This window comes from Augochlora pura, chromosome 10, assembly GCF_028453695.1.
Source record: "Augochlora pura isolate Apur16 chromosome 10, APUR_v2.2.1, whole genome shotgun sequence".
Taxonomy (NCBI): Eukaryota; Metazoa; Arthropoda; class Insecta; order Hymenoptera; family Halictidae; genus Augochlora; species Augochlora pura.
Window position 1 is genome coordinate 25,957,379 of NC_135781.1, and position 26,882 is coordinate 25,984,260.

Here is a 26,882-nt window from a genome sequence, read left to right on the forward strand (position 1 = left end):
TTCATTTCTACAGCATAATCTGTTTTCCAATTGATAGACTGGTCAAAATTGAACAAAATCAAAGATTAAACAATTCGTATATTCTTTTCTTAAGAATGTAAACTCTAAGATGAGTTGAGATAAGTTTTTGTAAAGAAAGTAGATTGTAATGTTTAGGGAACAGACTATAGTAAATATAATAAATCTATAGAACAGATCATATTCTGTAGTATCTGAGAAAACTGTGTCAAATTGACACGAAGAAAGGGTGAGGGTTAAAATCACTTTTTGAGATTGGTGATTCTAAAATTGCAACCGTTATGAAACAACAAACGAATAGTTACTGAAAACCGTGACATACATTCCACTACTGTCCACCATGACGCAAGAAAATGAAGACCGTGAAGCATTTTGGAGCGCATGAGAGCAGTGGAATCGATAAAATAATGTACCCGTTGTTTGTTTTAGCCCACTCGTCGCAGAGACCCTAATAAAAAAAAAGTCTCGAGCCTGAACACGGAGATGGACCAGAGGGGTAGGAGAAAACGAGGGTAGGCGGCGATGCCGGCGGGGTCATCGTCGACCATTCAGGACGTCATCATCCTCGGCGTCGACTGGTAGCGACGGTCGCGACGCGTCGCTAATTTCCTGTTTTTCCGAGCACGTTAATAAAGGACCCGCTCCCTCCGCCGGGAGGGTGGCCGGAGGGGCGGGGTACTGAAGTGACGTGCATTGTTTTTCCCCTAATCGATGGCCACGCCGAAAGCTCTCCGGCGTTAAAATCGTTAAAATCGCGCAATAAACGTCCGTCGCGGCAAGTTCGGTTATTGCGAGAGACGCGAGCGGAATCGCGCGTGCTCCGAGCTTGACGGACGCGCGCGCGCACGCGCGCACAGATTTATTCCAAGACACGTTCGCCGGGCAGCCGATTTTACGACCGCGTAAAAACCGCCGCGGTCTGTTCCCGGCAACGGAATCGCTCGATTTCATCCGGACGCCGGGAAACTTTTCAAAGATGCCTGAGACCGAAAATGAGAAACTCCGCGAGGATTGTCGGATTTCGTCTAAATTCACAGTCTTGCCGTTGATCCAAGGTTTTCGCATTTTGCGCTACAGCTCTGCCAAGATTCTTGAGACGATATACGGTAATTCTACTGCGACTATTTTCACTGGTTTCTGAATTATCGTATTTTAGTGTATGCCGCATGCGGAGACTCGATTTGCGGGGGTCTGTTTGTTCGGAAAGATTGTAGATGGAGGGATGTAGATCTCGATCTACACGAAGGTGGTTTACCTTGTAAATTGGACAGAAATAAGGCTGTCGTTCTACAATTTGATAGAGGAGCAAATAATATCACGTAACAAGAATGAGACTCGAAAGATAGATATCATCGTATCGCGTCGAAACGATTTTAGCTTTTGAATAAAAATTCAGGAGAGTCATTTTTCACCCATGTAAAAAAAGTGCTATGGATATTTGTTTTTGGTTCGAAGTATGCATTTTGATATGATATTGTTCAATAATACATATAGGTACCTATTAATGCAAAAATAAAATACACCCAAGTTATAAATACATTCGGGTACCTATAAATACACTTAAATACCTATCACAGTACAGAAATAAAAGGTAATAAATTCATAAGAGAATTTGTCATAACAAAAATACACGTTTAAGATTTCGTGGACATTTTCCCACCCTCCCTCAAGCACGTTAGGGCAAACTTCTCACGGTGAAATAATAAACAGCCGAATACCTCCGAAAACGCCGCGAATTTCGCACAAGACTTTAACCAACATCGAGTGCGTTATTTCGCAAATTTCGTTGGAGATCGTATAGAGAGTTTCTCGTCTCGCGACCACGATCCTAGTCAATTCCGCGGGTGTTCTAAAAACTGGTTCGCTTGCCTCTAAAATGAAAATAGATCCATCAGCGATAACCAGGCAACGACCCTCGAGACCGCGATCCCGTTCAACGAATAACAAATCACGGTTGTTTCAGGAGGGCGAAATCAGCGAGAGAGGACGAGAGCGAGAGAGCGAGAGGAGAGAGAGAGAGAGAGAGAGAACGGTGGAATGAGAGCCGCCAGGGGCGGCGAGAACAGAGGTGTGCGGAGGGTGGGGTGGGGGGTAGCGAGCGAGCGAGCAGCGACGCCGTAAGGGAAGCTAAACAAGTTAGGAGAATAGATCGTAGATGAAGAGAAGCGTTACGGCAGCGGTTCGGGGAATGTGTTCGGTCCGTGAGCTGGGAAAATGGCCGTGTTATTAAATCGATCGCCGTGCTCTGGCCAGTGGGAGTCGGGGCTAGGCCAGGGGGTTGTTCCGAGAGGGGTCGGTGCAGAAAGCGAGAGAGAGCGAGCGAGCGAGCGAGCGAGCGGGGAAGACGAAGGAGGGAGAGGGACGCGCGTACCCGGGGATGATGAGAACGCGATGGAAACGGGTCGGGAGTTACGAATGGTTCTTGCCTGTGACCGAAATTGGGAACTCCTGGCTCGCGAGTACCTACTCGTTATTCTACGCCTTGAACCCTCTGCAAAACAATTGTTATCGCCGGCTCTTACGTATGAATTACACATCTAGATCGTTCAAATTAAATCACGGACTTTCGCGCGTTCGTCGGAAAAATCCGAAAACGAAATGCGAGGCTGCGAAAACATTCGAAGAGGTTTGAAAATGTCGACCTATTCAAATTATTTAAGCGAAGAAGTTAATATCTACGCAACTTCTGTATCTTTCAATTAATACAAACAATTTTTATTTTGCACAAAAATCCGCGCCTTAATTATAATTTTAAATTCGTCTCTCTAGAGACGCGTGTTTCATTTATTTCGATTTTACACGTGGAATATTCTAATTCTGGACACACTAAAAACAGACATTTTATTTTCTGTGCAGACCGCGGATTTTCATGCGAAATAAACGTTGCTTGCGCTAATTGAAATATCTAGAAACGAAATAGAAAGTTCGCTCTTTTTTTATCATTTTAATACATTGAAAATAATATACATTAATATATCGTTTTGCTATCTCAAATTGTGTCTACCGAGTTTTGTCACAAATACATGAAATCAACGCTCATAGTTACTTATTTTTGTGAAGCCGCTTAGGAGTAAACCCGCGGTATACTAATAAGGAATTGAATAATAAATCGGCGAGCGGTGTTAAAAAACAGTCTACCCCTTATGCACTGCTCGCTGTATACGTGGCATCACGATCTCAACGCGACAACCACCGAGCATATTTCAAAAGGCTGCACAATCGTTATTTTTTAACAAGACGTCCGCCGAGGTTGTCGACCGTCGTATAGAAATCGGATTGCGAATTATCGGAAGAACCGGAGACACGGGGACGGCGGAGGACTCTCGGAAAATCGGATCCGATTCGTCGGTGCCGGGGGACTCTGCGCAGCAGTTCAACTTACAGCGGCAGGCGAATCATCATTTCGAGGAATTAAATTTTTACGATCGCAGAGGTTCGCGGAGGTGGCGGCTCTCTTCTCGCTGGGACCGGGCGACGTAACTACGGGGCTGCTATTTTCGGGGCGCGGGTTGCACGGGCGGGTGATCCTTTGTTCCCGTCCCTTTTTCTCCTGTTTGCCGGAGCGAGCGGCGCGGCGCGGCACGACGGCGCGCGGGCGAGAGGAGCCCGAGGTACGTGCCGGGAAGAAAATAGCCCGGACCAACGGCGCGGCATGGAACGACGCGAATCTTACGGGCTGGAAAGGCGACGGAATGAAAGATCCGAGAGATTTAACGCGGCCGGCATATTCATTCAGCGTGTTCGCAGCGAGATACGAATAAAACTCTCGCGTAATCCCGGCCGAACGTCCTCCGCGCCGCCGTGCTTAACTTCTTCAATGGGGGCTTCCCCTTTTTCTCGTGGCACGACCCGCGGACGCGACGCGCGGAGCGGCGGCGGCGACGGCGACGAGCCATCGCCGAGAGGACGCCGGGAACCTTCGAAGAAACCTCTTTTAGAACGTTCCCTCGGGAAACGGAAAAACCTTGTTCCCTTTCAGGCCATTCAATTATTCGAGGATGCCTTAAATATCGGTGGCCGGGTAATTAGTGGAAGAACGACTCTATTTAAGAATCATGAGGCTGTCGGAAAAATTCATGCATTTCATCAATCGTTTGTTGCATTATGCAGGTCGCTCGCCCGCTCGCTCGCTCGAATTTCTGCTTAAAAAAGCACCGGGGTCCGATGATTTAATGCGATCCGCTTGCTTCTGGTGATCGTGAATATCAACGGTCGCGGGAATTGTGTACCGGTCCCCGACGATTATTCGACGATTTTTCGCGAATCGTGTTCATCGGACTCAAACCTGATCTTATCGTTTCGCGTTCGGTTTCCCTCTGTAATCGATGTATGAACGCGTTCAACGCGATCCCACACTTGCGATTCGCTGCATAAATTCGTGCCCTAGACCGATAACCAGCCTGCGAATCTTTATGCAACGCGTACGAGCCGGTGGAGTCAACGAACGTAAAATCAATTCGGGTTTCCTCTTTTAATGATACTGTAATTTAATGATACTACAACAAAACCGTATTTCCTCTTTCAATACTCCCCGCGACTTCGTATTTACCGCATTCGTTTTTAGTATAAGTGCATAAAATCGAGTTTATTAATCGCATCTAACTAATGAGTATATATTAACCGCGTTCAATTAACAATCATACATTGATCAAATTCAATCTTCCGCGCACAATAAATATTATTTGTATGAAAAAGATACAGAGGTGCTGCGTAGACATTAATTCTCCCGCGTAGTAATTCCAACAGGTCGATAACAATGCAACAGTGTTTTTAAACTCTTTCAACGTTTTCACGGTTTCGCATTTCGCTTTTGAATTTTTCTCATAAATGCGTAGTATCTGGCAAACGCGTGCCAAACATTTTCAGCGTGTTCGGTTTACCGGTAATGTAAAATAGATCGATGGTAAAAATTCGCGTTCGACAACGAAGAACAAAGGGGACAACCTGATAGCGGTCTCAGGTGAAGGAACGATCGATGAGGAAGAAGAAGATAGATGCGGAAAGGTGTACCGGCTCGCCCACGCAGAACAGAAGAAAACACGGGGCGCGTAATTGCAGTCGAGGTCGCGCGAGTACGTCGGCTAATCCTTGGACAAAGGAAACGCGCGAGCCAATAAGCTTTTCCTCGAGACAGTCGTTCCGCATGCAACGCAATTACTGCCGTTACCCGTGCATTATTTAAGCCTGTAGGCCAGAAAGACGCGGATATCCAATATATCGACGACATCCCCTCCGGTTTTACACCTTAACGTCGCCGTTTCCGCTTATAACCGTCCAATCGCGATTCAGCACTGCGCTCACCGTGAAAGCCGGTACTGTACACTACATACATACATATATATATATATATATATATATATATATATATATATATATATATACACATATATATACACATATATATAGTATATACGTGTGTATCCTGTCCCTCGAGGAAGAGGATCGATCGAGGGATCGGAATGCAGAGAGGGGTGGCGGACGCGGCGTTTGCGAGCGTCGCAGCGATGGCTGGCTCGCCTCCAAATCGCTTTAATTTCGTTTACGCGACGGACCGGCTGGAGCGACAGAGAGACCGGGAATGCTCTCCTACGGTCTAGCACTCTTTTTTCCCTATCCGCTCGCCCCCTCCGCGCTCTCCTATCCCGCCGTTCAAACGAAATCATTGTTTCTCCGCGTTCGCTAAAAAAAATGCCGGTCTTCGACGCCCACGATTCGTGATTCCCGCGTGTTTCTGCCTTTCGCGGCTCGCCACTCGCAACTGTGTTCCACCCCTGGTAAACGTTACACGGATCCACAGTTGTGAATATGATTTCGGTCACAGATCTCGCGAAATCATCCCTCGCGTGCTGTTCCATTTCGAAATCGTTCGTATTCCACTGATCCTCTTTCGTGTGTTTTCGAAGTTAACCGTTTCTGATCGGTGATTTATAGGGCTGGGGAGAAATAGATTTTTGAAGCAGTAAAGGGACAACAATATGTTCATTTTATGTAATGTATAATTTGACGAATGCATTTTTTTCTGTAATATTAGCGCGGAGATGACGTGGTCGTTAAATATATTTGAAATGTCATTTAAATGCGAAACTTCTATTTCAAAAATAATTTATTCGCCAAATTTTGTACTGCACGCGAAGAGAAAAATATTTATAGTCTATTCAATACTATATTTGCTTGTAGAATATGCTGGTAAAGTTTTGAAGAAAAGAACAGAAGCACGTTTCATAATGAATAAACAATTCATGGCTGTATCTTTACGAGGGGAATGATCGTAAATTGAACAACTCGTCGTTTTGACGTGCTTTGGCGAGCCTAATGTTAAGAGTAGAGAAACAATCGTAATAACATCTGTCGAATAGAAACCGAAACGAAAGTGGATAGTGCGATCGATTAACGAAGAGCAACCGATCGCCGAGCGGAATCGTTTCCACCGTAAAATGATCGAATTGAGGGGCACGGGGTGTCGGTGTCTTGCTCCTGGCTTCGTGCTAATTAATTTCTCGTTAACGAAGTCACAGGCGCCGCGGACCGGCGAGCTCCCTTCTTTAAACATAATCGAGCTACCGCGTCGGCGGCTAACTTCGTTATAAATATAGGATCAGCCCGGCTGACGATGTAATAAAGGACCGGTCGCGGTAATGGCGGATTCATCTGCTCCGGCCCGGGGAACTTGTAAATTATGTTTAACGCCGGTAATGGGAATCGTTTGTGTAAACATAATGCTCCGCGATGCCTGACGGATGCGTGTTAATAATTGCACGCAGACCCACCGCTGAATAATGCGTTGCCGCCGCCATGCCGCGGCTATGGCCTGCCGAGCAGGCGGCTGGGATCAAACGATCGCGACGATCGAAACGATCGAAACGACCGCCGCGATCGAAACGACGCAGGCGCGATTAAGGAACGAGCGTCCTCGCAACACGCCTTTCGCTCGCGATTCGCGGCCCCGAAACAACCGAATCGTTTCGACAGTAGCCACTGGATCGTGTCTCATCCGAATGTACTTACGACCCCCTCCTCTCGACGATCAATAAATATCGGATTGCTTCATCCTCGTACTTTGCTAGTGAAAATTGTTTTGTGCTCCTAGTCATTCATAATCAACCTATCTTTATTATTATTACTATTACTATTTTTATTATTATCGAATAATAACACTAATTTTATTTTAGCTGTTAATTTCCGTCTCTCCAATTTGCAATCATTAAGACTGCGCGAACGTTTTTATGACTCGTAATCGCCAACAAAAATTACGAACGATTCGGTTCTTGCAATTCGATTTCTCTATTGATATCGAATTGATGCAACGACGAAAAATACAGCGACAGGTAGAATCCGATTTTCTCTTCAGCATCAAACACCACAAAAAAAAAATCGTCACGCAACACCAACTTGCTCGTCTCCACTGTTTTTGATTCAACATTCTGCCGGGCCGCGTTTTGCTTAATTTCGACGCGAAATTTGAAGCGTTATGTGTAATACGGAAAAATAAACGCGACAGCTCTCCCTCTCTCTTCGTGATCAAATACGCAGTCATTGTAGTTACATTTGCAAATTCTTCAATTGAAAACGAAAAAAAAAAAAATGAAATGTTTGCGCGCCCGCGCGTGATGCATTTAAATGTCTGCGCTCTTTTAATATGTCCCGTAATTGCGTGCGAAAAATGTGTTCGATCGACGCGGCGCGCGAACGAAAGTTAATACGTTCGCAATATTATAACGATCGTTTCACGAGGAGGGGAAAATTGTTCGGAATACGGTAAACTGTTCTATTCGCGTCCTACCGTAATCAACGCCGCGCAGAAAAATCATATTTCTCAATCGAACACCCGTTTAAACGTACAGCATGCGGTGTACTCGTTACTATCGAAACACGTCACTTGATCGTTGGAATTTTAACAGCGTTCAACGGCACGGAATTTCAAGCATGTAAATGGTTAATCGGACAGTCCGATTAGGATTCTTATTTCACACCAAATTCGGAGCTCTCGGCGACCGAAAACCTCGGCGAGCCCAAAAGATAAGCATCTCTCGTCCGCTAAAAGGATCGTGTCTCGTAAAAATCAAACGTTGTTCGGCGTCCAACTCCCCGAAGACCGAAACGAACAGAGCCGAGCCGAGCCGAGCCGAGCCGGTTGATTAACAAGAAACCGTCAGTGGCACGATTTAATTCCCGAAATCTCGTACGCAGGATGATTCACGTGCTGGTTTCGCAACCTGTCGGGGCGCGGCTTCTTAAGGAAACCAGATTCTTCTGCGGGATAGCCTTCTGGGGCCGCGAAATCGCAAAACCGCGGCGAAAGTTCGTCTGGTTTCGACGTCCCACGTTTTCGAGCGCGACCGCTCGCAATCTCCGCTCGAAAGAAACTCCGTTGGATTACTCGAGCTCCATAATTCAATGCTTTAATGTTTTAAAAGGAGGGGGAGAGCTTGGCGGGGAGACTGTGCTCCTGGGAGATTTCGATTGATATTTTTTTATAAGGCCGCACCGGGCGTCGTACTCTGAAATGATCGGAACCATAAAAGCCGAAGTTGTTAGAGCGGAATGGAGACAAGTACATCTTTATATAACTCTAAATTTTTGTTCAAAATTTAGAAATTCAGATGTCATGTTTCACGAAAATCGAATGATTTTTTCAGGTACCCGTCTGCCATACTGGACTCGTAATTTTCTAATTTCAAGCTTAAAATTCAGATTCGTAATTAGCGTCCATGAAAACCCTCATGTACAAATTTTCAACGAAATCCGTCAACATCTTACATTTTGACCATGATTTCGGGCTTCCGTACTGCTCTGTGCGTCGGCCTGATCTTGTTCGGCGGCGCACGTACGCGGGAGGCGGCCGTTTCTAGCCGCCTCCCACCCCCTCTTTTATTATTGTACCAAGTGTCTTTTCTTATCGAACATCTTCGACCCGCTCCCTCCCTCTCTCTCTCTCTCTCTCTCTCTCTCTCCGTCTCCCATTATATCGAATTCGAGGCACGCCGAGCACATTTATCAACCTATACACGTTGCGCGGCTTCGACCGGTGTCGCGTCGAGGGAGAGGGAGCCATGGTGAACGCGGGGACCGAGGGGAACGAGGGGAACGAGGGGGAGCCATAGGAGGCCGGGAGAGGAGAGAGAGAGAGAGAGAGAGAACTGCCGAGGGAGGTGGCGAGGTAAAAAGAAGCGCAGCTTCTCCGCCGGAACGAAAGACACGGCGAAATGGAAAAGCGAGGGCGGCGGTGCGGGGGTGGACGAGGCTTCGCGATATCGGGAAAGAAATCGAAAGGGTGGAGGAGAGCGAAGGCCGAATGAGAGCGAAAGCAGGTGGAAAATTGAGGTGAGACGGGAGGAGGTAATGAGGCCTCGGGACCGAATTTTGGCGAGACCCTGAAATCGAGCGAGGTCGGGAAACGGGGTGGGAGGGGGGGGGGGAGAGAGAAAAACTGTCGATCGCTTAAACTTTGTGCGCTTTCCTAAACCACGCGGGGACAACAAAAAGTCTCCTCGATCGGTTGCTTGGCGGGCAACGAACGCGATTTTGACGGTGGGAACCGAGGTTTTGCTGGATCACAGGCTATCGAGTCGAAAGGGTTACTTACTGTTATTACCGCAGATCGAATTCGAAACCGCGACGGGGGCGATTTAATTCCCGAGGGGTTGGAAACTGTTCCTGAAACGGGTCAACAGTTTATGTACGAATCTTTCCTCCAATAAAGGAACGTACTATAGTAGAGACCCTGTATCCAAAGATTTCTTTTTGTAATATCATGATACTAGGACATTCTATTATGTAAATTTTCGTTCACGTTCTTTATTAGGCGACAATGTATCCGAATAATACAATGATTAGATAATAGAACGTTCAAATACCGAAATATAGTAAAAATAAATGCCGGATGAAGGAGTCTCTACTGTATTTAATTTAACGTATTCGTTGTGTAAACGGGGTGGACCCTTTGTTACAGAAACTGTAATAATAGGTAATATGAGATGGTAATAACAGTAACAGTAATGGCAGTAAGACGAGAATTAAGGGTGGCTGCGTATTACTGTTGGCAGAGCGTTTGGACAAAGTATTCTACATCTCTTGTAATTCCTTATTATCGTTTATCCTGACGCATGCACCCCACAATTAAATTTCACGCTCCACGCAGAGGCATATACTACCGGATAAATTCCAAAAGATTCACGTCACAATCGCGTAAAATCTGCGAATCTAGGAATCACGTATGATTTCGTTAGCATTCGCGCAAGATCACGAGCGTTTCCTCCGTTTTTTTTTGCAATCTCCTCCAACAACGACGCCGAAACGAAGACACACGATCAGAACGAGGATCCGAGCGTCGTAAAACGGAACGCAAACGACACGGCAACACGACGCGAATGGGGAATCAATGAGGAAATCATTTCGCTCTATCGAATGCTCAGCGAGGGAGTTTTAAAGACGACGGCCGCCGAACGTTCTCAGTTTTACATCCGGGCGTTTTACAGTCCGGGGGTAAACAGGATTTACAGATCTTTCGAAATCAATCCGCACAATAGTCGGGCCAGCGCCGCGTCGGCCAGGATCTCGCAGCGTCCACGCGAGCGCGGCAACTTTTACACGCGTTCCTGCAACATGGTACATTCCGGTTACGAGAAGTGCGAGAGAGCCGTTTTACAGCCGAAGTTGAATCGCCGCGAATTCCAGGGAGCTCGTAACCGCTCCGAAGTTTCCAGTCCGCGGCGGCGACGCGACGTATCGCCGAGAGCAGGCGTAGGCGCGCGGAGCGTACGCGTAAACTCGAGCACACAGAATCAAACGTGACATTTAGCTGGCGCAGTAGCCTAGGGACACGATGATGCGAAGTCACGTACCGCTACATACATACGGGCGTGTACACGAAAATGGACAGAGAAAGAGAGCGAGAGCGGGAGGGAGGGAGAGAGAAAGAGAGAAAGAGGGGGGAGATAGGACACCCACGCGTCAACGCCATTTTCGAGCCGACGCTCTTCCTTTTCCAGCCTCGAGTCTTTGCCATTTTTGCCAGTTACCGTCTTCGATTTTCTACCGAATGCGGCGTCGGTTGTTCTAATTTTGGAGCTCGAGATTTACGTACCAACCCTTCCCTGTTACGAGACTGCGCATCTTTATGTAAATGCCGTTTTTTAGCTGCTACGTCCTCTTCTACTAGGTTTAATGAAGGGTAGTATTTTAAAATTGTACCGAACAGCAAGAATATATTGTCAGCACGATTATTCGAGAGAAAGAATTCGCTGCTCGCATGTAGACACAGTTTTAATATGGTTCTGCTACTAGCTGATGCAAGTATCTAACGTAACACGTTTTTTATATAGAGACAGGAAAAATTGACGAGATTCTTGCGATATATATTGTATATATTCATCATTTCAATTACCAGTATATTGAAGAAATTAGAAGCATATCGAATATTTTTATTATATTCATCAGATAATAATATATTGAATAAAATAGAAATATATTAAATCCATTTATTATTTTTATCAGTAACCAATACATGAAATAAATTACTTAGAAATATATCGAATACACGTATTATCACTACTAGTTTCCTATTATTTTGTAACAGAAGATACTTCTAAATTCGCAGAATATTCAGCGGTCATCCAGGAACAAGACCCTATTAAAATCGTACCTGTATTCGAGCATTAAACTCTACCATCATGCACCTAGTTCCGACAACGAATAAGACACGTTCGAATCGAAGAAGCAGCCGCGGCGTCGCCGTTGCGAGAGTGAAAAAATTCATTCGTCGAATTTTTTGTTCGCACGTCGTAATGACGACGCCGGGCGAAGCGCGACCGTAGCTGGAGCGGCGGCGGCGGCGGGGGGTGGACGCGCGGGGGTGGCCAGCAGCGGAAACGCGGGCTCCGGGAACGAAAACTTGGCCGCATCCAGCGGCGGAGTTTGCATCGATCGATCGAGATAAAAGCGGTGTATCGGAGTGCGGCGAAATTAAAAACCGACGGGACGGGGGCGGAGAACAGCGAGGAGAAATAGCGGGAGAGGGAGAGATAGTGGAGGGAGGAGGGGGGGGGAGAGGGAGAGAGCCGAAAGCGGAGAGAGCACTCCTGGGCTGCTCGTCGCTCGCTCTCGCGACGCGACGCGACGCGTCCGCTAACAGGATTCCGTCCGCGAGAGAGCTTCTTGGAAAGGCTAGGCGCGCGCGTTCCGTCACGCCGCGTAATGACGATGACACAGATGACGTTGACGAGGAAAAGGAACCGGGGAGAGACTCGGCTCAAACGAAAGCTGCGGACCCCGCGTCCCACGCGTCCCACGCGTCGCTCGCGTGAAATAGAACCGGCCGACGACTTCGCGGTGGGTCAGCCCCTCGTTCTAGCTGGGAACGCGAGAGGAACAGTGACGGATACGCGCGGATCCTCCTCCCTCTTTCTGCCCGGCATTTCCTGTTTCACAGATTGCAATTTTTATTGCGCGCTACTCCGACCAAACCTACGTTCGACTCTTCTATCAATTTCATTTTCCTTCGTGTTGCCGAAAATGTATCCACCGGGTTGTTAACCTTTTGCGCCCGGATGGTGATTCGGAGGCACCGTAACAAAATTGTTATATCAAAAAATTGTTGTATCAGGTTGCACAAGAATTTTTATATTATTAATGTTCTTTCTATTTAAAAGATTGTTGAAGATACAACCGCTTTTTGAATCACAAGACGTAAGCTCATATGCATAAAATATACTAAATTATATAAAACGGAAATACTGTTTGTCAAAAATTCTACTTTGAATATAGATTTCAAATTGTTAATAAAGGTAATTTGTAAACTGCATTTGTATGTATATAACTTTGTATACAATTTTTGTGCATTATACTTTCGTGACTGAACCTCGGGCGAGATAAAGGGGTGCGAAATAAAGGAAGAAACAAGGATTTAAAAACCGTTTAATTCGCGTTGGAGATTCACTTTTAGTAAAACCGCTACGTTATTGTGTTCTCATCGCATTACTTGGTCACGGTTGGCAGCCAGCGTGCCGAGGGTTGCGAGTCGACAAAACTCCGAAGACCGCTGTCATAAATCACGATCGCGCGAGTGCTAATAGCAGCCTCCTCCTTTCATCTGTTCTCGTACTCGACGTTTGTCCGTTAACGACACCGAGCCGAAACACGAAGAAGAAGAAGAAGAAGAAGAATACGAAATGGAAGAAAGGGGGTTGCAGGCTGTTTCGGAAGTAAGCAGTTCGTCTTCCGTAATCCATGGCCGCGTTACATTCCGCATGGGAACGCGGAGTCCCGATCGAATAATCGATTGAAATCGGAGGGATTTACCGAAGTACCATCTAAACACCTCATTCTCATCACTCTTTCATTAAGATGCTGGGTTCTCGTCGCCGAGGCTCGGCGCGTTAACGACACCGGCTCGAAAGCTCCAAGGGGAGGCAGCGCGCCATCCGAAGACGAACAAGCGGAAGAAGAGTGGGCGAAAGAGGAGACGGAAGGAGGCTGCGAGCGCACGATCCGGTGGTGTCGGATCCGCCGTGCGGCCCCGGAGGGTGGCTTCAAACGAAAACTCCGACGCGTCCAACGAGTTTGTATCGAGCGTAGGAGGTAAAAGCGCGAGAGGTTACCGCGGAGGGTCGAACCGAGAGAGAACGAGCGAGAAAGAGAGAGAGAGAGAGGTGGTAAGAGAGAAGGAGAGGGAGAGTGCGAGCGAGGAGCGCAGAGAGCGTGGATGCTAGAGAACCGTGAGCCCAGAAGGGGACAGCAGAGAAAGACAGGGGGTGGAGTTAGTCAGCGACGCGGAGCAAGAGAAAATGAAAGAGAGTCCGGGTTCCGCGAAGGCGGAAGAGGACGGAACGCTGGAGATAAACCGAGAGCGAGCGAGAAAGCAAGAGCCGGGGTAGGACGAGAAAGAGAAAGAGATAGTGTGTGTGTGTGTGTGTGAGAGAGGGAGAGAGAGAAAGAGAGATTCTCCTCGTAGCGCGATGCTGCCGGTGGCGGTGCCTGTGCCGGTGCTGCTTGCTGCAGAACGAGCCGGGACGAGGGAAACGAGGGACTGCTGAAGGGAGGGGAAACTGCCGCAGACCGAGGCCATGGTAGGCGAGGTGAGGTGGCAATCAATAAATATACAGAACCGGCACAGAGAGAGAAAGAGAGGGAGCGGGAGATCGCGGCGACCAGAGCAGGAGAAAAACGGCGAGGCGAGGAGAGACGAGACGAGGCGAGAGAGAGAGAAAGAGGGGTCGCGGGGAGACGAAGCGAGAGAGAGAGAGAGAGAGAGGAGAGAGGAGAGGCGAGTCCGGAGTCCGGAGCCGGGAGAGGAGAGGGTGGAGAAGCGCTCGTCGTGTCTGTCCGACTCTCGGTCCGTTCTTGCGTCCCCAAAGCCCCCACGAATCTAACCGGAGAGCGAGAGAGGAACCGACGGGGTGGCGCGGGACACGATGAACGTAACCGAACGGAGGGGGTGGCAGGGGCGCGAAGGCTCCGGAGAGGCTTTGCTTGAAAAGACAGGAGCAACGAGGAGACCCGGCTCCGGGCAGAGAGGGACGGAGAGGGGGGCCAGAAGGGGGCCGGGTCCAGAAAACGCGGGGAGGAACCCAGGAGGTCAGAGGTGAGCCAACGAAATAAACGAAATCCTATCCTGCGCGATGCTCTGGCCCGAGGAACGTGTTCCGCTGCTAGTACCCGACCGGCTCTCTTCTCTCCCTCTCTCCCTCTCTCCCTCTTTCTCTCTTTCTATGCCCCTCTTTCTCTACGTCTCGCCTTTCTCCCGGACTCGCCGCGATCTCTATACTTCGATAGAGTTCTCGGCTACTTTTTGGCCGAATATAATTGGAGGTAGAATAGCTGGACCGGCACAAAGCAACCCCGAACTCCCTCTGGCAGAGAGAGTACCTATTAACGGCACCCGGGCCACGCGATGGAAGAGCGAACGCCATCGCGCATCTGAGGAACGATTCGCGAGCAAACAGGCCCGCTCCCGTGCCGCGGCAGCTCTGTAATACGGGTTGCTACGCTGCCGATTGGTAATTAACGTATCAACTGCTGGCTTTCGATGCCCCGCAACGATTTGATTCGAGCTACCGGACCGCGCCGGGAAATGTAGTCATTTCGTATTGATTGGTATATCGTTCGAACGACCCCGATGCCCGCCGATTACTGCCACTTCCGGTCTCAGACTTTCAGCGTGCCAGGAGAGGTCGGAGACGACCCGAGACCGTATAGAACTCCTCGGCATCTACGCGCTGCGTGAAATACCGTGCTCCGCTTGCATGATTTTTTATGGGGACGGTTCTCGGTACTTGGGATCAATTAGAGGTCAGATCGACAATTTTTTGGTACGTTAATTACTGACTCAGTGACCACAAATGCTGGTTGCAAGCGGAGCAATTGTTTTCGATGAAACGATGTCTGAGAAGATTTCCAATCAAACTGGGAACTTATAAGAGACAATTGTAATCAAATTATAATCCGAGAATTTATAATCAAATATAGAACCGTTAGATCTTGTAACGAATTCTTTTAAACAGCGTTGTCTTAGTTTGAACTGGTAAAAGTTATTACAAACGAAAATAAATATTTGTAGCGGCAGCATTCAGTCATTAATGTTAGCATATTTTAATTGGCATAATTCATATTAAAAATCTGGACGTTCGAATGCGAAGCTAATTTCCAGTGATACTTGGAAAAGAGCAAAGATGATTTCCTCGATTGAAAGCGTGCTAATTAAATCAAAGGAGTTTCTGAATGTGCCAGTGGAAAAGAGGATGACACAGTGGCATACAAAGGGCGACTTAACTCGTCCTGCCCGGTAACGAGGTGAAACTCAAGCTAGTCCTTTCTACGCCGTTTCATCTGTTGAGTCAATTTGTCACCGTGTCTTTTCTACTTCTACGGAGTTCATCTTGCTAAAAGCGCCCATTCCGCGAGAACAGTTCGACTACCGGAAGCGGCAGGGTTGATTAAACCCTGTGCCGGAGATGTATGTAGAACACAATGATCCCGAAACTATCGTTTGAATTCCATCATTCGTTTAAATTCAACAAATGAAACGAAATCCGGGACAAAGCATCTCGTTCGATGATCACGCGATTATATGGTTCTCCTAAATCCATCGCGTCAGGATATTCGTAGTTCGATGGAATTCGGTGGATCGAAACCGAGGAGAAGAAACCAACGAATAAAACATTGACGCGAGAATGAGCGCGCTCGGTTCTAAGCGACGAGTATATTAATTTATATTTATTCCATCTGCAAGAACAACCCTTAAAAATATACGGAACAGTTTCGTAATTATCCATAAAGCGGTCAATTAAGCGGAGCAAGAGAATTATATTCCGGTTCGTATCCCGGAATTTAATTGAAATAAAAATCGGAAGCCCGAGCACGCTCGAAAACCTTCGGCTGCGCGCGCGTAACCGAGTTGCATAACGAAACAGCGATATTATTATTACCCGTAACAAGAAAATCGCGCGCCGTTGCCGGGGATAAATTCCCACCCTCGCGGCTCGGGAGTCGACGCCGCGCCGGTTAAATATCGCTGATGAAGACGGTGGCGCGCGTTACCGTTTAATTAGTTAATAGCACAGGGCCGCCGGATTGAAGTTATCGAGGTTCGGTGGAGGGCCGGCTTCTCGAGGAACTGTCCCGGTATGAAATCGCTTAAAGTAAATACTCCTCTGGACGAGGGAAACACGTCGCGACGCTGCTCGCCGGGAAGTATCGCGGGCGCTCGCGATGCCCGTGTCCTCGACGCGACGGAGCTTGGGAAAGGAGGGGAAAAAAAGCGAGGAAATAAAGGCGAACAACCGTCAGAAGGATCCTCGAACGGCTGCTGGAGAAAAGGCTAACCGAGTAGTCGGCTCGATTGCGAACGTGTAAGTAGCGTAATTAAAGTAAGTGGACGAACAGAGGTCTCTTCGCTGCCCTCCGGGAACACGTATAGAGAACACGGGGTGAGGCCGATGGTTTGCGCTTCGTCGCACCACAAAATAGCGCTAGATGGTCTCCGAAGAGACTGTCGGCTGGACCGCGAAACGAGGACACCGTTCGCAGTCCCCCGGATTAGCATTTCTTTACGTTTCGAGCCCCCCAATCGATTTACACCTAAATCGACAACGATGGCAGAATAGGAACTCCAAGGATCAATAGATTTGATAAGACTTCCTTAGCTGTAGGGGTTGGGCTGCGTTTTAGGCAGTCGTTTAGACAGTAGCGATGATACCTATGCTTCGAAAATGTCGGTCTTGTTTGTCTTCCTTTAATTAATATATCCTTGGAGAATAATTCCTGACACATTAAAGTGGAAATACTAGAACTACATGCTCACATGTAAAAGTTCGAACATCCCTCGAAAGTTCGTTTCTCATACATACTTCTCACATGTTCTCTTCAAATTATGTAAAGTGCGAAGGAAGTTACGAATGAATAATTATAACCAGCTTACACGAGAATTAGTTAGCAATCCGCGACTGTCAAAGGCAGTTAACATCGTTGCGGTATTACCGTAATATCATTTCTAAAGGTTCGACTTAATCCAGATCGTCCAGGCATTCGACGTTCAGAGTTGAAGAGTTGAAGTTTAGTTTGAACAGAGCGCAAAAACTGGCGTCGGTGTCAATGTCCTTTGTCCTACTGTCAGTTTCATAATAAGTCGGTGTTGCATCGAGTTCAAGGCCGTTCGAGGTCACCGGTGCGTAATGAAGCGATCTCGAGTATGCACGTCGCATCGCGAGTTCTTGCAACGGATGCTCGAAAGGTTCGACCTTGAACTTACGCGTAATATCCGCCTCCATGGTCACTGTGTAATCGTGCCGCAGCCTCAAACGATAAGTAGAACACTGTACTCGAACCGCGGAAGTCGATATTGGACGTGTGAACCCTGTCAAGGCTGGAACTTTCAACAATATCGATGCTCGACCTCGGATACGGCTTTTGTTTCTCGAATCAACAATTTCAGAATTTTTTGGTGATATCGACTTAATAACCTTATTTATAAAAATTATAGTATTTAAATAATTGTGCATTGTAACGAATTCTTTATTAAAAGCAAATAAAAATGTTACCGATGTATCGAGCAGTACAGAAAATAAAGATGTATAAAACACGCTGTTATATCGCAAAAATGAGATCGAGCTACAATGATCTATCTAAATTCTAATGTTTTAGCAGCCAGTGAGAGTTCGAGGAAAATCAATATTGATCTTAGAGAAGAGGTTTTTAAATGTATCGGAGACAATCGATAGTGGATCTAGATATCGATCGAGCACAGGTGTTTAATCCCGTTACGAAGAAACGTATCCATTCGTCGCAAACGGCCAGCGATCGGAGCGAAAATTTATACGTCTTCCCTCCGGTATTTCGCGTCACAGAAAACAGTTTGATTAATGAAACGCAGGGCGGCGGCAGATAAAAGGTGATCGCGTTGATAATCTCGTTCTATATCCATCGCCTTTGTGCATCGATCACCGTATTGTTAATCGCGTCGATCCGACTCCCCACCACCCTGGCCCCCGTTCCTTTAAGCCCCGTCCGCGCCATGATTCGCTCGCGAAACAATCAACCGAATCCAGAAATCTTTGCGCGTACAACGGACACCGAATAACAATGGACAATCCATGCGCCGCGGTTGCTTATGCAAATTTTTATTGGACCGTATTCAACGCGGCGCGATACTTTCGCCGGCCGCTCGTTTCACTGCGAAAATCATTTGCGTGCGTAAGAAACCGTCCGACGGCTGCAATAAGTTTTATCGTGATTTTAAAGGCGTTAAAATGAAGGATCCGCGATGCTGGCGCGGGAATTCATAGACGTAAAAACGAAGTAGAACTTTACTTGCCGTGTTACAGGTGTTTAGTGTGTCCGTAACAACACGTGTATAGTGTGAAGTCCTCCTAAAATCCTCGTTCTACCGAGATTTCCAGATTACGAGCAACCGTAAACGCATAGGAACTACTCTGCACGCGATTAAAATCAGGCAAAACATTGCTTCAGAAATTGCTGTGTCGAAAGTGATGGCATTATCGCTTCTACCAGTATATTAAACGACTTCCAACGCTAGACGGATGAAACAAAATTGGTTAGAAAACCTGTATTCGAGACGAACGTTTCGCGAAGGTCTTTAAAAATCGCTTTATCGAAGAAAGCGATTATTCCAACCGTTCTATAAATACGAGATCCATTTGTTTTATCCTTTTGGTTATTATTTGTACTACATTTTCGTTTTCCGAGGTTACGTATGAGACCTTTACGTTCATTCTAAGAAAAACAAACAATTCCTCAGGTCCTTGACAAAAATCATTTTGTAGTCTAGAAAACGAATGGCTTTTTTTATTAATCGTACGTATCAACTAGAAGCAATATGTATTTTATAGTTTAGTAACTAGACTTATTATATTTTCTTAATATAATATATTATACTTTTGATACAATATAGGAACTGTGACCGACTTGGAAGAAGAGAATACAATTGATAATATACATGAAACGGTGCACTGGTCACGGCCGGTGGATCCACCTTAACGCGCAAGTATTCAAACACTCGCGCACGGTGGTGTGTACGTCAACGGTTCCATCGCTATCGAACTAATCAAGCTTCGATCGCGTTAGATCCAGGCCCCGCTCTCCGCATATATTTAAAAGCTCTCGCAACCTCGAGGGCCGAATCGTCGAGAGCCCGGGAAGCACTCGAGGAGCGGCAGTGCCGGAGGGCGGTCTCGCTCGCGGAACGGAGCGGAGAGAGAGAGAAAACAAGGAAATAAATTAGCGGAGGAAAATTAAAAAGTTACTTACCGCCGAAGAGCGCAGTCGTATCGAGCAACGGATTGGCCTGGTCCGCCTGGAGTTTCTCGGAGGCGGAGGTGGCGCCCGGAGTCGCCGTGGCCGCCGCTTCGCCTCCGCCACCTCCGCCGCCTCCGCCCGACGCGGAGTTCTCCTTCTCCATGCCAGTCCCCTGAAAACGTGCATCAGCGTTTCGTTAGAGCCGTTAACTTCGTACACCGCGGCGAAACGGTTCCGTTTTAAATGGCCGCTGAACGGAGACAGCCGCGGAGCGAACTGGAAGGAGAGGGACGGGACGAGAGAGAGATAGAGATGGAGACAGAGCGGGAGAAACAGAGGAAGAGAGCGGGGGAAACAGAGTCGGATGAAACCGAGAGAGAGGGATGGCGAGGGATGAGGTCGGCCCCCGGTTCTCCGGCGGCGGCGGCAACGGCGGTGGTTCAACATTTTTGCCGGGAAAACTGATGGGAGCTCGCGATCAGGGAGGAGGAACTCTATGAGAAAAAGGAAACGGTGCAGCTGACTGCTGTGAATTTTTTTCGACCGCGCTCCGGGATACAAGCAGAGTTACCGGCCCGGATATTAGATCCCTGTAACCCTGCGTCCCGAAGGTACGTCCTCCGTCCGTAAGCATCTGGACAGTTTTAATGAACGAGTGACATGCGATATAAATTCGTGCTGTAGAACGATGTGTATCGGCGAATACGATTTCAGATACACGTATATCCAGCAACATCTTGTAGCGTTCGATGGTTAATTGACGTTGAGTATTTAACTTACATGTAGCAGAGTCGCGCAATTTTATCGTTTAAGTAATTTGAGTAATTGGGAGTTTAATAGAATATTAGTGGAGAACCGAAGGTTAGTATTATACATAAATCGTGAAATAAAGTCATGAAAAATATTTTATAATATCGCAGATATATCCGACTTAAATAATATAATTATACATTTAAGTTTAAGCGACGATGTTATAAACTTAAAATTTCTCTTATACAGTTTTAATTCGGGTATATATTTTATATACATCGCACCTCCGGTAACATATTACACTAATTCAAGTCTTTGTCGCAGATTTCAGAATATCTCGGCTAATACCGAGTTTCGATTAATCGGGGCTCGGATTACCGAGGTTTCACTCTAGAATGAGATAAAATGAGATAAAATGAGGTAGAATGAAATAGAATGACAGAATGGAATAGAATGAAATAGAATGAAATAGAATGAAATAGAATGAAATAGAATAAAAAAAGGAAAGAATGAGATACAGTGTAACAACCGCCGAGGAATTACGAAATATGATACACGGAACCGGAAATTACTTGTGCTCGAACGTAACGCAACAATGATGGTTTGAAAGCATCGCGAGCAGCCTCGCTGCAGAAAAGTTTAGGCGATACAGGGAACGCGGGTTGTCTGTTTTCCAGGGGTGGAGCGAGGAAGGGACGGAAAAGTAACGGAAACGAGGGAGCATTTTTGCCGGGGAAACTGATTGGAGCTCGTGACAGGGAGGAGCTGGAAAAACGAAATGGCGGGACTGACCAGCGTGAAGTTTTTTCCCCTGGAGCGGGGCGCCGGGGCGCCGGGGGAGGGGGGGGGGGGGGGGTGCTGCGATTGAAGATCGGTGGATTTCGGGGGTGAGTTATACGTCGAGGACGCGGCGACATATTTTCCCGGTTTTCCACGGCGAGTTTTTCGCTGGTCGCGCGCGATCGAACGGTCGACGAAATAATTGTCGGAAAAATGCCGGTAGCGCTCCTCGTCCGTTCTCGGCGAACACCGGTTACCTAAATTTTCGAGAGCCGCCGCCGCCGCCGAGAGAACTTTCCGCGTAAACTCTGCCATAATCCGGGCCGCGTTACGAAACCCAACGGACCGCGAACTTCTTTCCCGTTCGTTCGCTCATAAAGAGGTGATTTAAATCTACTCTCGGCAGACCTTGAACTTTCGCGAGGCTGCCGCTGTAACGGAGAAAAATGCTGGCAAAACCGTGGAAACGGTAGGATCAGGCTCGATAATGAAACGCGGGCTCGGCTTCGTCGATCGAGATCCTGTTATTACCAGGCGAGGAAAAGAAACGGTGCAGCGGCTCTTCGTCGATAAACAATCGAGGTTCCAAGAAGCGGCGGGTTTAGGGAAAACCGTCGGTGCCGAGCGCGGCATTGTCTGCGCAACGTCTGGATTCCAGTTAATTATGTTAATACGTCGACGCGTTGTCTCGAATCTCGTTGCCGCGTTTCTGCTCCCCACCCACGCGGACGCCGAAGGACGGACGGAGAAAGAGGGAGAGAAGGAAGGAGAAGCGGAAAAATCCGCGTTAATATTTCAGTCACGCGCATACGTAAGCACGTCGGTGTCTCGCATGTTCATTCGATGACTGTTTGCCAGCCGAAGAAAGGCTTCCTCGAGCGCTTTAAATAAAGGCCGTTCTCCCCTCCAGCCCGGCATTCCCCTCCAGCGCTTCGATCAGCTGACTGGCACACCCCTACCGCGCCGCCAGCTGTTGTATAAATATACATGGTTGTAACGTTCACTCGGGTTAGGCTGGTGCTAGGCTAGACACCGTTCCACAGCCACCGGCACCGTTATCATCGCACCACGGCCGCTATCGTATGCAAACTGCACTCGATATAATTGGGCATCTTCGCAGGTCGTCGCATTGCTTATCAAAATCCTTCGATCTTGACGGTGTCGATTGACTTTACAATGTACAGTTTACGTCGATTTGATATAATTTCAAGACTAAGGACGCTTATTTATCAATCTTTTTGTGAGATACTTGCGAAGTTATTTACCCAACGGACACTTACATCGTCGACTGAATGCTCATTAATTTAACCCGCCGACTAGCGGACAAATCGTGTCAGTCAGATACCACCGACACGGCACTAAACCTGTCCAATTGATCATAGAAACTGAGAAACTTAAACGATGCTTTCGAAACACTGCTCGAAAATAGGTGACGTCGGACCAACATTCGGCAAATCGCGGTTCTCATATCTTCGAGTTCAGTGCCGAAAGTATTTGAATAAAATCTGCATATCTGAATATCCAAATATCTGAATAAAATACGTTTCGCGCAGTCTCGACGAGCGTAATGGGGACGATAGAATCAGGATTAATTTGAAATCGTGACAACGATGATCATTTCCGAACGAGGTGTGTCAGAGGTTGTGACATTTTTTTCGTTGTGTTTCGTCCGCAGCGAAATAATCGAGGGTACAACTCGCAATCGAGCAATGTTTGGAGTAATAACAGAGCATGCAGGAAACAGGTGGCACCCTCGACCGGGAAACGATCGAAAAAAAAGCGGCTGAAAAATGTCGAATGGAACTGATTCGCGGCTGGCATCGTTTTAGGGAATCCGAATTTAATAAATTCCTCGGATTGTTACATTTAACACGGCTCGGCGAGTCCGTCCATTACCGCAGCATTCTACTTGCTAACAGCCGCCTTAACTCCTCTGCAGAATTGTCCCAGAAACGTCGGGGCCGTTTCGCATTCACTTTAACCTCTCGCCGTGCTTTGACGAGCCTGACTCGCGATGAGGATTTTGAGTAATAACCTGCCGAGCTTGAATGTTTACCGTTCGCTGAATTCGAGAGAATAGACACACGGTAAACGTGAAATGGTCTTTTAAATTCTCACGAAACGCTTCGAATCGTAATCGTTGTATTTCTAACGCAAATGTTGCGGCAAGTGGTTAAATCGAACGAATAGATCTTCCCAACCTAGCGGCTGTATAGCATCGACTCTGGCGAACCCCGGTACGCAAACGTAAGACAATCAATCTTGCTCTCCGCCGCTAGAACAGCGACGGAACAATGGAGGCTTACTAAAATGTTTAAACGCGTCCACGCGTCAGCCAGCCCATTTTTCAGTGATGCCCATTGTTGCAAAAAGCCTCGCCGCAATTACAACACCGCCCCGGCAACAAAACTGAAAGCGGTAACGAGCAGCGCCGGGGAAGTTCGCGCGCGTTTACAGCGGGCCCGCGACACACGCAAAAACTTTCCGACACGCGTTACACCACCGGCACAGAACGGAGCATTCAAGGTAGGAGACACAATCCTGACTAATTGCGCTCGCAACGAGCCAACGCAGCGTTTAAAATTATGAATTGAACCACGCCGGCCGCGATGGCTCGTTCATAACGCGACTGACAACGCGCGGCTCTATATCCCACACCCCGCCTGGATTGTCGCAGGATCGACTTCGGCGAAACGTTCATCCTAGGCTGGCCAGGTGACAGCCGCGCGCGCGCTCGCGGCTCGAGGCCTATTTGCATGCATCGAAACGTCACGAATATAGCCCGCGCAACGCGTGGGCTGACGGACCAAGAAATGATCCGCGCTGACTTAAGCGCCAATTAGCGGTTGCCCGATGAAATTTCCGCGCGAGAGAACCTAACAGCGCCGCGGGCCGTCAAGAGGGATTGCGAGTGGCATGATGGCGGTCGCTCGACCGATGCTTTCGGAATACCTACCATTCGGCCGCAACGGGCCGATCTCCCACGGCGGGTGGAGTCGCGAAAAATTCGCCGCTCGCAATCCCGATGCTCCCCGGATACTCGTTCCATGCGGGGAATACCAAAGTCCCCGGTACGAGCCTCGAATTCCCGCTAGCCGGGAGTATCGAGCATCCGCTCTGCTCGGCTCCGCTCCGCTCTGTTCCGGCCGGCTCTCTCTGCCCGGTTTTCAGCCTCGCGAGCACTTCAAGGTGCTCGTAAATTGGCGGCCGAGAGACGACGAATAAGAACGGCGACTTCGGTCAGCCGGAGAGGAGCGCGCGCGAGAGGAGCGAGCGAGAGAGGAGCGAGCGAGAGAGGAGCGAGCGAGAAAGAGAGAGGGGAGAGAGAGAGAGAGAGAGACCGAGGGGCGGCGAATCGTTTCAGAGTGAAAGAGGAGGAACGAGGAGTGACGCGCGGAGCTCCCGACCATCGATTTCTCGACCGGTGTTACGCTCCTTCGACCGGGAAAAACTTGCCGCTCGAGGATTCGCGGACACACGTCCAAAGAAAAATGGTGGCTGCGGAGATTACGCTGCCGCTCCAGCGCTCTCGTATTCGCGACGCGTGCGTTCATTCCTTTCTGCCTCCGCTTCTGGAACGACGTTATAGTCGATCTTAATGGGTTCCTGATGAGCGCCTCCGAGACTTCCAAGGATTTTCGGCAGAGATTGTCGGCGCTGGTCGAGTGGCCGCCGTGGTAACGCGATCAATCTGTGACTCCCGGTTGCGGATTTCTTGGCAATTTTTCGAGAAACGCTAAATGCATCCAGCTGCGCGGGATATTAATCAATTTTAGCGGAACTGATATGGGACGAGATTCTTTAGCATCTTGTTGATTCGAAGCGTTCGAAATCTGATGACGTGAAAATCGTTAGATTCCGGATCTTTGTGTCAAATATGTTGATAGAAGAAACTGTCCTCTCGTTTCGAAGATAACTTATACGAAATAAAAATAGTCTGCTTTAATTACCAGACGCAAGAACCAAATACGATATTTTCTCTTCTCTAATGATTTTAATAAGTTCAAATTAATAAAATTAATTCTATTAATCTTCTACTGCTTCAAATTACACCTACTCGTTCCTGTCATAAATGCATAAAGATCCGCGGTCTAGTAATTATAGCTATTTCTTCCTAAATAATAATTATTATCATAGAATATACAATTGAAAATTTGCGCAATTCCGTGTAAAAATATGCAAAAGAGGAACACAATGTCGTCGATACGATAGATGTTCCGGTATCGAGGTCCAATCTCAGAATTTTCTGCTAGAGAATTTAGCCCGTCGATAGAACGTTGAAAGCAAAACACTTTGACCCCGTGCGATTGGAGCTGCAGAAGTACGAGGAAGTATGAAAAGGTTTGTCCAATAATCGTGACGCTAAACGAAGCAGAAGCACTCCGAAGAATGAAGAGCAAATTCCCGGGGATCGTTATTGCCACCGTTAAAGGATTTCAAACTCCCCGCCGGGTAAGGTATAATCTGCGGAGCCATTACTCCACTATTTTGAAGCTAAACTTCTAACTCGGTAGGTAGTAGCTGCCGGCGGTGGTTCGCGGAGCCATAACGTTTCTCCACTTGGTTCGCAATCTGTACATCCTTCGCCGACGACGACGACGACGACGACGACGACGTCCTACCAACCGAAATCAGAAAAAGCGTACATCACTTGGCAGGAAGCACGCTAAACGGCAGAGACCCGGTAACCTACATCTGGCCGGTTCCAAAACTCGTGCCATTAACCGTCGGTTAAATCGAGTGTGCGGGAGGCACTGTCTGGCAAACAACAATCGAATCGGCGGAAAGAAAATCGGGCAAGGTTGCCGCGCCTCGGAACCAACGTGAACCGACAGACATAGATTTTGGCCATCGATTGACGTTCGTTTAACGATACTCCGATCTGATGGTGTTTCTACGTCGTGGCTGGAATAGATTTTTAGAGACTGCGCTAGCGACGGAACTACCCCTAACTGTCGCAAGAATCGTCTGGGACACCGATCAGTCGTCCTCTCTGAAAATTATCTGGTCTGATGCACGAGAACGCAAGCATGCCAAGAAAACGTGAACAGCTGTAGCGAGGTACGAGCTTATTATTAAATAACTGTCTACAGTGCGCCCAACGAATTGATTAGCGTTCGCTGGCTCATTTTGAAGATATTCTATTATCGCATACTCTGTCAGAAATTGTAAAAGACTTTCGCTAGAAAGATTTATCGAAAAAATATTGACAGCGGATGCGAGAACAGTCGACGCTATCGTAAAGAGGTAAATGATTCGATAATCGGGCAATCCTTTACGAATTGCCGCGTATAAAATGCACGCGTGCCAAGAGAACGCGAACAGCTGAAAGAAGGTGTAAAATTATTGCCGAGCAACTGTCCACCGTAACGTATTTATTAGAGTTCAGTGTCCCGTTTTAACCAGCTTTTTGGTAGAAAATCGACGGTGGTACGTGTCTCGAGAATGGAATAACGGGGACAGCAACAATATTTTGGTCGCGGCGTCGAAGCAAACGGGTCTTCCTGACCAGGAAGAGGACGAAAACGAGAAAACATTTTCGCGACAGCCTAATAAACAACGCGGGCGGAAAAGCCAGGGCCTGGACG

General features: G+C 47.7%; 1 protein-coding gene across 7 annotated transcripts in view; it reads right to left on the reverse strand.

Annotated features, from left to right (window-relative positions):
* The window catches only part of LOC144475575 (bromodomain adjacent to zinc finger domain protein 2B), a 257,990-nt gene that overhangs the window by 41,178 nt on the left and 189,930 nt on the right, over window positions 1–26,882 (reverse strand). For all 7 annotated transcript variants that reach the window (XM_078191603.1, XM_078191602.1, XM_078191604.1 and 4 more), the window contains exon 4: window positions 19,777–19,936. In XM_078191603.1, coding sequence (XP_078047729.1) covers window positions 19,777–19,936 — 160 coding nt within the window. The remainder of the gene's footprint in view (window positions 1–19,776; window positions 19,937–26,882) is intronic.